Source organism: Desmodus rotundus, chromosome X (assembly GCF_022682495.2).
Source record: "Desmodus rotundus isolate HL8 chromosome X, HLdesRot8A.1, whole genome shotgun sequence".
NCBI lineage: Eukaryota > Metazoa > Chordata > Mammalia > Chiroptera > Phyllostomidae > Desmodus > Desmodus rotundus.
The window spans coordinates 49,917,158-49,930,159 of NC_071400.1; the positions used below are offsets into that span (position 1 = coordinate 49,917,158).

The following is a 13,002-nucleotide window of genomic DNA, read 5'->3' on the forward strand; positions in this document are numbered from 1 at the left end:
TCACCTTGGTACCTCTCACCTTCTCTGTTGACCTTGAACTCTGCATTTTGAGGGTATTCAGTGTCAAAGTGAATGCTACTGGAAGCCAGCCATCTTCACTCAGCCCATTTACTCATCTAGAAAGAGTAGACGTGAGTACATTTATTAAAAACAAAATAAAAATTAAATCTGGAAAAGTAAAGTAAAGTTAGGTCTCCATTCATGTTCTTCAATCTCATATGCTTCACAGTAACAACTATTAAGTTCGGTGTATATCCTTCTATATTATTCTCTTTTCAATTTTTAATGTAGATAGGTTCATTTACACTTAACATTCTGTTACATGTTCTTTTTAAATATCTGTCTTCAGTAATGTAGATCTGCCTCATTCTTTTTTTACTAATTTACTGCCATTACATCCCACCTGGCACCCTCAAAGAACACATCACCCACAATTTGTGAGAGAATTGTTATTTTATGTTGAGATACCACCAGGAACATAAAAACTATCATGCCTAGTTTTTCCTCTTCCAATCAAAACAGAACTGATTGCCAACTGAATAGAGAAATTGTATGGTCACCAATTTTCTTTCCTGCTTTTTTATTCATCGGTTCTGGTTAGCTGGGTTCCTTTACTCCTTAACAACTGCCTCCAGTTATTAATCTTTAGTTGGAGTTCCTAGTTCTTCTAAAAGGGCTTCTCTGTTCAAACTCTGGTCATTGTTCTTTGGTATTAATAAACATTTAAATGCTAATGGCCCTTGGGGTGGCTGAAACTTCATAACTTAAACTTTACTGTGAGTAAACCTTAGCTTGACACTTGCCCTCACTGCTTTGAAATGGATTATACTGGTGGAGTTGGGAGTTGGGATTTCAAAAAAAAAAAAAAAAAAAAAAAAGGCTATAGAAGAATAATAGACCTGCTGTCAGAGTAATAGACCTAGCATCAGATAACTTGATTATTAGCAGAAGTTACCCCAGGGTAGTGTGGGAAGGTAGAAAAAGAGTCATTAGGATAATCTGCCAGGGAAGCTTTGTGGCAACATGCTGCCATAGATCACAGAGAATCATCTTTGGTACCTCATTTTGCTGATACTAGAAATGGCTTCAAGTGAAATAGACTTAAATCACTAGGGATTACATCCCTTACACAAGACAGAGGTTTTTGAACAAAAGTTCAAAACAGTTTTGGAGCGTTTAAACAAATTGTATCACATGGAGCCAGGGAGCATTTTTACTGAAATAATTCGGTTAGTAAGCATGGCCTTGGAATTGTTGTTTGAAAAAACTAGTGATCAAAGGAATCAGCTAAAAAATTGATTTTGTAGCCATCAAGGAAGTCTCTTTAGCAATATTGCTCTTATATAGTATACTTACTTATATATTGCTGTTCAGTACAGTGGATAATATTTTGAATAAATTGAAGTCTCTTCTTCCCTATTGGAGTTTGGGGTATTTGGGTATTTGATTTAATTTGTCCAGTCATTCTTAGAAGTTGAGCTGGGTCTTTTGTCTTCATTAGGCTTTCCATTATATTTATGCATTCATTTTATAAAAGTTCCTGTCTTTTCAAAGTTGTAAATTAGTATTTGTTTGCTATATTATTCAGAATGTGATTGAGGCTCACCGTATAGTCTTAGTGGTTTAATCTTAGCATTTAAAAATTCCTGTCAAAGGAGGCAGGAGCATAAAATGGAGCAAAAATAGCCTCTTTAACAAATGGGGTTGGGAGATCTGCACAGCTACATGAAAAAAAAAGGAAACTCGATCACCAACTTACGCCATACACAAAAATAAATTCAAGGTGGATAAAAGACTGAAATATAAGTCATAACATCATAAAAAGTCCTAGAGGAAAACATGGGCAGGAAAATCTCAGACATTCCACACAGCAACATCCTCACAGACACGTCCCCTTAAGCAAGGGACATAAAGTAAAGAATAAACAAATGGGACCTTATCAAAATAAAAAGCTTTTGCATGGCTAAAGAAAACAGCATTAAAATAAAAAGAAAACCAACAGTATGGGAACACATATTTGCCAATGATACCTCAGACAAGGGCCTGATCTCCAAAATATATAAACTCAGACAATTCCACTCCAGGAAGACAAACAACCCAATTACAAAATGGGCAAAGGACTTGAACAGACACTTCTCCAAGGAAGACATACAGAGGGCCCAGAGACATATGAAAAGGTGCTCAGTATCAGTAGCCATCAGAGAGATGCAAATTAATACCACAATGAGGTACCATCTCACACCTGTCAGAGTGGCCAACATAAACAAATCAACAAACAAATGTTGGAGAGGATGTGGGGAAAAGGGACCCCTAGTACATTGTTGGTGGGTATGCAGACTGGTGCGGCCAAACAGTATGGAATTTCCTCAGAAAACTAAAAATGGAACTGCCTTTTGACCCAGCAATTCCACTGCTGGGACTGTACCCTAAGAACCCTGAAACACCGATCCAAAGGAACCTATGCACCCCAATGTTCATAGCAGCACAATTCACAATAGCCAAGTACTGTAAGCAGCCTAAATGCCCATCAGTAAATGAGTGGATCAAAAAACTGTAGTACATTTACACAATGGAATACTACGCAGCGGAGAGAAGGAAGGTGCGTATACCCTTTGCAACAGCATGGGTGGAACTGGAGAGCATTATGCTAAGTGAAATAAGCCAGGCTGTGAGGGACAAACACCATATGATCTCACCTTTAAATGGAGCATAATCAACAAAAGAAAAAAGCAAACAAAATATAACGAGAGACATTGAAGTTAAGAACAATTTAACAATATCCAGAGGGGACAGTGGGGAGAGGGGATTACAGGCACTACTATAAAGGACACATGGACAAAACCAAGGGGGAGGGTGGAAGCAAGGGAGGGAGGTGGGTTCGGCTGGGGTGGGGTAGAGGGGTGGGGAGAAAATGCAGACAACTATAATTGCACAACAATAAAATAATTTAAAAAAATAGAAAAATAAAAATCCCTGTCAAGAAAATCTCTGTGAGGTATAGCTTGCACTTATCTATACTTAGATTTTAAACGTCACTTTTCCCCCAGCTTTATTGAGATAAAATTGATACATTATGTTAAGTGAAATTAGATGGAGAAAGATAAGATAATGTATATCACTTGTATGTGGAATCTAAAAATCACTTTTTAAAATAAAACATTCACTGTAGTTCATCAGTTTCTGATTTGCAACTTAAGTATTTCGTGGTTGTAAGATGTGTGACATTCATTGTCATTCTGTGTGTTTTTCCTCAGATTCTACTCTGCTATTCAAGTAATGGTCATTATGATTCAGTGTACTCGAAACAATTTCAGTCAAGTGCAGCTGTTTGTCAAGGTATGTGAAGGCTTTATAAATGTTTCGGTGTGATTTGGGGCCAGTCTTTAAATTGTGGGACCTGCCATAAATAACTTTTTAAAACCTTGAGTTGGTACCTATTGAATTTGTATCCTGGGTTATGGCTATTTGTACATTGTCAAATGTTATTTGGATAATTGGAGTTTTGACCTTTTTTTTCTTCAGCTGTATTGTATGAAATTCTCTATAAAGATGTGTTTGTAGTGGATGAAGAAGCATTGAAGACTGCAGTTGAATTGTTTCGAAGTAATTCCAAGAAGAACAGAAACAATGCTGTCACTGGTAGTGAGGATACTCATGTTGCCTACAAGAGTTTAACTCAGGATAGGTAATAAAAGGAAAGGGGATATCAACTATCAGATTTTCATCTTTCTGTGTCATCATTTGAAAGTGGAAGAGACCTGGCAAGCTTTTATGACTTAGACCACAAAAAGACACATACGCATTCATTCTTGCTCTCTAAATATGTCTCTCGTATGTATGTATGTATGATATATGCATGTATATATGTATGTATGTATGTATGTATAGAGAGATACATTTTTTAATGGGGGAAGAGAAGTTTTGCCAAAAAGATGGGTTGTATTGTGAGATGCTCAGGCTTTGGGGGTTTAGTCCAAGTCAGAATCAGACTTTTTTTTAATTGCTAGAAGAGACTTTAAAATTGCCTAATCCTGTGATTCTCAAACTTCAGTTGTATACACATTATTTAGGGTACTTGTTAGAGAGGTAGATTCTTGGGACTACCATCACAGTGTTTCAGGCCGGAGTAAGGCTAGGGATCTGCTTTCTTAACAAATATACTCAAGTATTCTGATATTGATAGGCTGTGGACCACACTTTCAGAAAAAAGGTGATTCTAAATTAGCTCCATAATTTTGTAGATGATAATTGAGGTTCAGGGTGGTTACTTGACACACACTAGTACAGAAAAGTCTCCCCTTTCAGGCTAAGGGGACTTTTTAGCAGCTGAGGGTCTGCCTTTCGTACTCACTAGGAGTATAGATTGTGGCCAAGAGGAAGCAGCTATTATTGAACAGCTTTAGTCAAAAACTTTGTATTTGAAGTATTTTTTCCCAATTATTAGTTCTGCCTGGAAATTCAGATAAGCTTGGTGCCAGTCAGGTCTCACCTTGGTTTTTTGTTTTTTGTTTTTTGCCTTGCTGTTCTATTTCTTGCATAGTTAATGCTTTGAATTATTTTCCCTTTGGTGTAGTAGAAGAGGTTTTTTGTTTGTTTGTTTTAAAAACTTACTTGGGAATGCACAGGACAGCACCCTGCATTCCCAAATATGTCGCTTCATTCTTCTCTGACTTGTTTTAAAGGACTCAGGCTTACAGAAACTACAGTATTAGGAAGGCAGGGTGTATTCTATTGCTACATAACAATATTACCACAAACTTGGCAGCTTAAATCAACACACATATCTCACAATTTATGTGGATTAGGAATCTGGTCACAGCTTGGCTGGATCTTTTTCTTAGGATCTCAAAAGACTGCAATGATGGTGCTGGCCAAGATTGAGTTCTTTTCTGGAACTTTGGGGGAAGGATCCACCTCCCCACTCACATGTTTCTTGGTAGCATTCAGGTCCTTGAAGCTGTAGGACTGAAAATGTCAGTGTTTTACTGTTTGTCAGTCAGAGGTAACCCTCAGCTCCTTGCCACATGGGGTTGGTGGTCATGGCTGCTTGCTTCCTTATAATAAGCAACAGTGAGTGACTAGTCAGACAAGCACTACATTCTTACATAATACAATGATACACATCCCGTTTATTGGTTAGAGGTGTAAACTTCGAGGGGAATCACACAAGGGTGTAAAATGCTAGGAGGGTGGGAAATCATAGGAACCCCCAGTCTTAAGCATTGTCCCCCCAGGAGTTATGAAATATAGGAGGTATTTCTTAAGCATTGTCCCCTCCCCCAGGAGTTAGGACGTATAGGAGGTAATCTGCTAAGTGTATTGTAGCACATACTTATACAAAGGAAGCATAAATGCAGATGTTGAATGGAAAAGTATTTGCCTCATTTTTAGAACTGACCTACTTTAGTACCACTAGGTGGTAGGATAGTCATTAGATTTAAGATTTTCTTAGCTAGTACATTTATATAAAACTCTTTGTTCTAAATCTTTTCAATTAGGACTGACGAGTGGGGTGATTCCTGCAGTGTTGAAAATACGCCAGAGGGGTGCAATGGAGGAACAGAAGAAGCAAAGGTTTGAGCTTTACTAGGGCAAAGACTTTTCATAATTTTGGTTTGCAGCTTTATAACTTAAAACTAGTTAAGGTCAAATAGTCCATTCTAGTAATATGGGTGGGGGAGGAGTTGATGTATTCCTTTATGGAAGTCTTAATCTGAAAATGTAAAATATATGCTTAATGTTCTTTGAATTTTTATTCTTTTGGAATTGTAGATTTTTTTCAAAGCATACTGAACACTTAAATTTCAGAAGCTGTTTTCAAGTTATATTTATGAACCCAGTAGATAATTAGTTCGTAATCAGTTTTACAATACTGAGGTTTCTATCTGTCATTAAAGAATATAATGCTTATCCTTATCTATTCAAAGAAAATAGGTAATAATCCTGGTTGGAGACACAGGAGAAATTTTATCATCTGTATAGACTTAAAATTAAGCAGACCTAAAGTTTGAGGATCGCTAAATAGGGCAAATATTATTGTATTGTAACAGTCTTTATGTGTGCCCCGAGCGCTGGTAGTTTGAGAACAGCATTAAATATGGTGAGATTCTAGGAAAGCAGAAGAAAAAGGCAATTCCTTTGAAAATTATGAGATTTTGACCAAAATGAAATAAAGTTTTCACAGTTTTCCAGGTGATTTTAGGGTACAGAAACAATTGCACCTCTGTGCATATTAAGAGGAGACTTGTTAAATAGCTGTGACTGAACCTTTAATCCTGGACTGTGTTGCATTGATCGACATATGATATATCCTGAGTTGTTGGCTGCTTCAGACAATATTTCCCTTCTTCCATCTAAAAACCTTTTAAATTATTGGCATATTGCTTCTGTAGTCTCCTGATTTTTAAAATGAACAGTAACATTTATTGTGGAACTTATTTCTTGTAATAAAGAAGGAAAGGGAGGCATATGTACTACTGTTTTTTTAAAGGAAAAAAAATTTAATTTTCTTCTTCATACAAGGAAGCCTTAAACTAAAGATGGTGAGTTTGTAGCATGATTATTTTTGTTTTAGTCTCCAGAAAATCCATCAAAGATGCTCTTCCCCTATAAGGTGCTCAAAGCTCTGGATCCAGAAATCTATCGTAATGTAGAATTTGATGTTTGGTTGGACAGCAGAAAAGGTAATGAAATATCAGCAGGATAATTTTGAATCGTGACAGATCCAGGAGAATAATTTTGCAAATTGTTTCTAATAAGAGACATTTTCATTATACTGATATGAAAAACAGCCAGGTACTTACTTTTTGCCTTACTCAGTAACATGATTTAAATCCAAAGGAAGAAAGAAACAGATTTAGAAGTGGGAGGGATCGTTTAGAGTCTGATGTTTATTAGGGATTTCAACTTAGCAGACTGTGTAGAGACAGCCTTTAGATAACTCAGAGTACCAGAAACATGTAGTAATTATAAATAAGCTCATCTTAAGTTTAAAGGATTAAGACTGCCCTCATTAATAAATGAGTTGGTCAGGTGTTGGCAAACCGTGGCCTGTGTACCTGTTTTTGTATGGTCTGTGAGCTAAGTCAGAACAGTCTATAAATTTTTGAACTGCAGAAAAAAATGAAAAGAACAGTATATTATATGAAATTCAAATGAAAATTACACGAAATTCAAATTTCAGTGTTCATAAGTAAAGATTTGTGACAGAGTTGAGTAGTTTGGTCAAAGCAGGCCTTAAGAGTTCTTAGAGGTAGCCTTTAATGTTTCATATTCAACACATTGAACCATATGAACCTAGGTATAGTTAACAATATGCAATGAGGTTAAGACCTAGTGGAACACAATAAGTTGTTAAAAATAATGGGCTGCTTTGAAAAAGCTGTGTACTTTTTTTATTGAGGTGTGTTATTTTCAAATTTTACATTATCAGTGTTTGACCAACTCTAAGATTGGAACCTCCTAATTTCCACTTATTTGTGTTTTGTAGCACAGAACTATATTTGCAAGTCTCCTTAAAAATTGACCACAGAAATAACTCACCAGGAGTGATAGAATGACCCTTTAGGAACCCCCCCCCCCAATTTTTACTTACAGAGGTAGCATTTTAAAGATACTATGGTAAAAGTAAATTAGAAAATTAAGTAATATAAAATAGGAAGAGAAACACTTTGAGCTTGATTCTTCATTTTCTTTTAATAGAACTTCAAAAAACTGATTACATGGAGTATGCTGGAAGACATTACTGTTTGGGAGACAAGTGTCAGGTTAGTTCCTTCTTCAACGAATCAGTATTTTGTTTTTCCAAGATTGTGGTTTTAGTCATTAATAAGTGTTCAACAAAACTAATTTACAGAATTCTGGAAAAAAATTTAACGTTTGTGTTAAATTTTTTAATTACAAACTTTTGTGAATAGATGTGTAGGCTCTTTCAGCAGGTACTGCCTCTGTTGGACCAGACTGGCAGTCTTGCTTGTCAACTTGCTTTTAATAAGTAGACACTGAACTCCATTTGGGGAAATGTGGTATTTTTGTTTGGCCAAAGCCAGATCTGCCAGTAGACTTGAGACTAGATGTATTCTGTCTCTTCTCTTTCAGGTTCGCTTGGAATCAGATGGAAAATATTATAATGCTCATATTCAGGAAGTTGGAAATGAGAACAATTCAGTAACAGTCTTCATTGAAGAATTGGCAGAAAAGTAAGAATATAATAATGTGTTGAATTACTAAAATCTTTGACTCCTGATGCCTTTTTGTAATGTTAAATTGAGTTACCAGGATGCTAGTAAGCAAACCAAAGTTACATCTGGTACTAGCCTACAACGACTTATCTTAAATTGTGAAAGTGTATGTAAAGTATGAAATCTCAGTACAATCATGTGCTGCGTAATGATGTTTCAGTCTATGACAGTGGTTCTATAAGATGATAGTAGAGCTGACTTTTCTGATAGAAATGGAGGGATATGTGGTTTACGACAAATTGTTTTTTCCTCTGATGGGAGCAGTATCTGTGGAGCATGGCAGTAGATTTCATCTTGCTCACAGCACCTCGGTTTTGAGTGCACAGATTGCATCCCCATCAGTCAGCTGTTGACCTGTTTCAGCACAGAGGAGCCTGTCACCCATCACTACATAATGAGAGGGTGCTACAGCCCTCCTGGATCTAGCATGATGGTCTTCAGTGTACATTGCTATACATTGTTTGTTGAGGACCTAAGATTCTGGAGAAGGACACAAGTCCACAGGAGCTACCTTCACAAGTATTAAGTGCCACTGACACTTCAGTGAAAGCTGTCTGTGTTAGTGTGGAGCCAGCCTGTCCCTGTACGTTGAAAATATGTTCAGGTTGTAATGTTGCAAAGCATAGATAAGTTTTATTTCTTCCAGCCGTTCCATGCCAGAGAGAGCCCTTTGTGCCAGGTAGTGTCAATGGAACCAAAAACATGTCGAAAGTCAAGCTACTGAGTCCCAGGTCTACATCCTCTCAGTGTTAAACACCCTCTGTTTTGTGAATAGCACAGCGTTCCTTAATGTGACCACCACTCCTTAATGTGACCACATGTGATAGCCCAAACCACATTGCCATGACAATCCCTGTATTCCTTCATCTCTCCATCTTGCTGCTTCTTCCTGCTGATCCTCAGGCCACCTTTCACTCCCTCCTGACAGTCGCTATTGTGGTGATCTGTGTCTTACCCGGCCAGTTTCTCCTCAATATTTCCAATTAATTCAGCCCATGTGGAGCTTCCTGTTCATGTTCATCCAGCCCACAGAGTTCATGGAGCAGCACTGACAGCTATGGTGCTCTGATTCTGACCCTGCTGGAAGGAAGCATGGGCAGAGCTTGTGGGACAGTGTTTACAAAGACTACAATGGTGCCCTAGGCCTTCACATTCACTCACTGACTCACCCAGAGCAACTTCCAGTCCTGCAAGCTCCATTCATTAAGTTCTTTATAGAGGCATGTACCCGTTTTTATCTTTTATACCATATTTTTACTGTATCTTTTCTATGTTTGGATATGTTCACATACACAAGTACTTATCATTGTGTTATAATTGCCTGTAGTATTAAGTAGCACCCTGTACAGGCTTGTAGCCTAGGAGCAATAGGTTGTACCATTTAGTCTAGGCATAGTAGGCTATACCATCTAGGTTTGGGTAAGTGCACTCTATCATATTCATATAATGACAAAATTTGCTTAATGATGTATTTCTCAGAACGCACATATTTTCCTAAGGAACATAGGACTGTATATGTATGTACAAGAGTTTATAAATTCTAGGCACTAGCGAACTTATTACAAATATTTTTTAATATATTTATTGATTATGCTACTACAGTTGTCCCATTGCCCCCCCCACTCCACTCCATCCTGCCCACCCCCTCCCTCCCACATTCCCCCCTATAGTTCAAGTCCATGGGTCATACTTATAAGTTCTTTGGCTTCTACATTTCCTACACTATTCTTACCCTCCCCCTGTCTATTTTCCACCTATCATCTATGCTACTTATTCTGTAACTTCCCACCCCCCACTCCCCTATTGACAACCCTCCATGTGATCTCCATCTCTATGGTTCTGTTCCTGTTCTACTTGTTTGCCTAGTTTGCTCTTGTTTTTGTTTTAGTTGTGGTCGTTAATAACTGTGAGTTTGCTGTCATTTTTACTGTTCATATTCTTTATCTTCTTTTTCTTAGGTAACTCCCTTTAACATTTCATATAATAATGGCTTGGTGATGATGAACTCCTTTAACTTGACCTTATCTGAGAAGCACTTTATCTGCCATTCCATTCTAAATGATACCTTTGCTGGATACAGTAATCTTGGATGTAGGTCCTTGCCTTTCATGAGTTGGAATATACTTCTTGCCAGCCCCTTCTTGCCTGTAAGGTCTCTTTTGAGAAATCAGTTGACAGTCTTATGGGAAGACCTTTGTAGGTAACGGTCTCCTTTTCTCTTGCTGCTTCTAACATTCTCTCCTTCTCTTTAAACTTGGGGAATGTAATTATGATGTGCCTTGCTGTGTTCCTCCTTGGATCCAGCTTCTTTGGGACGCTGTGAGCTTCCGGGACTTCCTGGAAGTCTGTTTCCTTTGCCAGACTGGAGAAGTTCTCCTTCATTATTTGTTCAAATAAGTTTTCAATATTTTGTTCTACCTCTTCTCCTTCTGGCACCCCTATAATTCGGATGTTGGAACGTTTCAAGATGTCCTGGAGATTCCTTAGCATCTCCTCATTTTTCTGAATTATTGTTTCTATTATTTTTAATTTTTATTCTTATTCAATTACAGTTGCACGCCTGTTCTCCCCATCCCTCCACCCCACCCCAGGTGAACCCACCTCCCTCCCCCACATCCACCCTCCCCCCTGGTTTTGTCCATGTGTCCTTTATACTAGATCCTGTAATACCCTCTACCCACTGCCCCCCCCCCACTACTGTTAGATTGTTCTTAACTTCAATGGCTCTGGTTATATTTTGTTTGCTTTTTTCTTCTATTGATTATATTCCAGTTAAAGGTGAGATCATGTGGTATTTGTCCCTCACCGCCTGGCTTATTTCACGTCGCATAATGCTCTCCACTTCCATCCATGCTGTTGAAAAGGGTATAAGCTCCTTCTTTCTCTCTGTTGTGTAGAATTCCATTGTGTAAATATACCATAGTTTTCGGATCCACTCGTTTGCTGATGGGCACTTAGGTAGCTTCCAGTACTTGGCTATTGTAAATTCTGCTGCTATGAACATTGGGGTGCACAGGTTCTTTTGGATTGGTGTTTCAGGTTTCTTAGGGTATAATCCCAGCAGTGGAATTGCTGGGTCAAAGGGCAGTTCCATTTTTAGTTTTATGAGGAAATTCCATATTGTTTTCCACAGTGGCCTCACCACTCTGCATTCCCACCAACAGTGCACTAGGGTTCCCTTTTCTCCGCATCCTCTCCAACATTTGTTTGTGGATTTGTTTATGTTGGCCACTCTTACTGGTGTGAGATGGTACCTCATTGTGGTTTTAATTTGCATCTCTCTGATGGCTAGTGATGCTGAGCATCTTTTCCTATGTCTCTGGGCCCTCTGTATATCTTCCTTGGAGAAGTGTCTGTTCAAGTCCTTTGCCCATTTTGTAATTGGGTTGTTTGTCTTCCTGGAGTGGAGTCGTGTGAGTTCCTTATATATATTTTGGAGATCAGGCCCTTGTCTGAGGTATCATTAGCAAATATGTTTTCCCATACTGTTGGTTCTCTTTGTAATTTGGTGCTGTTTTCTTTAGCCATGCAGAAGCTTTTTATTTTGATGAGGTCCCATTTGTTTATTCTTTCCTTTATGTCCCTTGCTTTTGGGGACATGTCTGTGAGGATGTTGCTGCGTGGAATGTCTGAGATTTTCCAGCCAATGTTTTCCTCAAGGACTTTTATGGTGTTACGACTTATATTTAAGTCTTTTATCCATCTTGAGTTTATATTTGTGTATGGCGTAAGTTGGTGATCAAGTTTCATTTTTTTGCACGTAGCTGTCCAGATCTCCCAACAGCATCTGTTGAAGAAGCTGTTTTTGCTCCATTTTATTCTCCTGCCTCCTTGGTCAAATACTAATTGACCGTATAGACTTGACTTTATTTCTGGGCTCTCTGTTCTGTTCCATTGGTCTATGTGCCTGTTTTTATGCCAGTGCCAGGCTGTTTTGATTACCGTGGCCTTGTAATACAGTTTGATATCACGTACTGTGATCCCTCCTGCTTTGTTCTTCTTTCTCAAAATTGCTGCAGCTATTCGGGGTCATTTATGGTTCCATATGAATTTCTGACATGTTTGTTCTATATCTGTGAAATATGTCATGCGTACTCTAATAGGGATTGCATTGAATCTATAAATCGCTTTGGGTAGTATGGCCATTTTGATGAAGTTAATTCTTCCAATCCATGAGCATGGTACATGCTTCCATTTGTTTGTGTCTTCCTTAATTTCTTTCTTCAGTGTTGTGTAGTTTTCTGAGTACAGGTCTTTTACCTCCTTGGTTAGGTTTATTCCTTAGTACTTTATTTTTCTTGTTGCTATATCAAATGGGATTTTTTCCCTGATTTCTGTCTCTGCAGTTTTATTGTTGGTATACAGCAATGCCTTTGATTTCTGAGTATTGACTTTGTATCCAGCTGTTTTGCCAAATTCATTTATTAGGTCAAGTAGTTTTTTGGTGGAGTCTATAGGATTTTCCATGTACACTATCATGTCATCTGTAAACAGTGACAGTTTCATTTCCTCCTTTCCAATTTGGATGCCTTTTATTTCTTGTTCTTGTCTGATTGCTGTGGCTAGGATTTCCAATACTATGTTGAATTGGAGTGGTGAGAGAGGGCATCCTTGTCTTGTTCCTCATCTTAGTGGGAAAGCTCTAAGTTTTTGTCCATTGAGTGTGATGTTGGCTGTAGGTCTCATATATGGCCTTTATGATGTTGTGGAATGCTCCCTTTATTCCCACTTTGCTGAGTGTTTTTATCAGAAATGGGTGCTG

The 13,002-nt window shown here is 38.0% G+C and overlaps 1 protein-coding gene across 1 annotated transcript in view; it reads left to right on the forward strand.

Moving 5' to 3' along the window:
• Positions 1-13,002, forward strand: part of ALG13 (ALG13 UDP-N-acetylglucosaminyltransferase subunit) — a 106,340-nt gene that overhangs the window by 44,872 nt on the left and 48,466 nt on the right. The window contains 6 exon segments of the mRNA XM_045194384.3: positions 3,255-3,336; positions 3,523-3,685; positions 5,499-5,574; positions 6,575-6,683; positions 7,702-7,766; positions 8,098-8,198. Of these exon segments, the coding sequence (XP_045050319.2) occupies positions 3,255-3,336; positions 3,523-3,685; positions 5,499-5,574; positions 6,575-6,683; positions 7,702-7,766; positions 8,098-8,198 (596 nt within the window).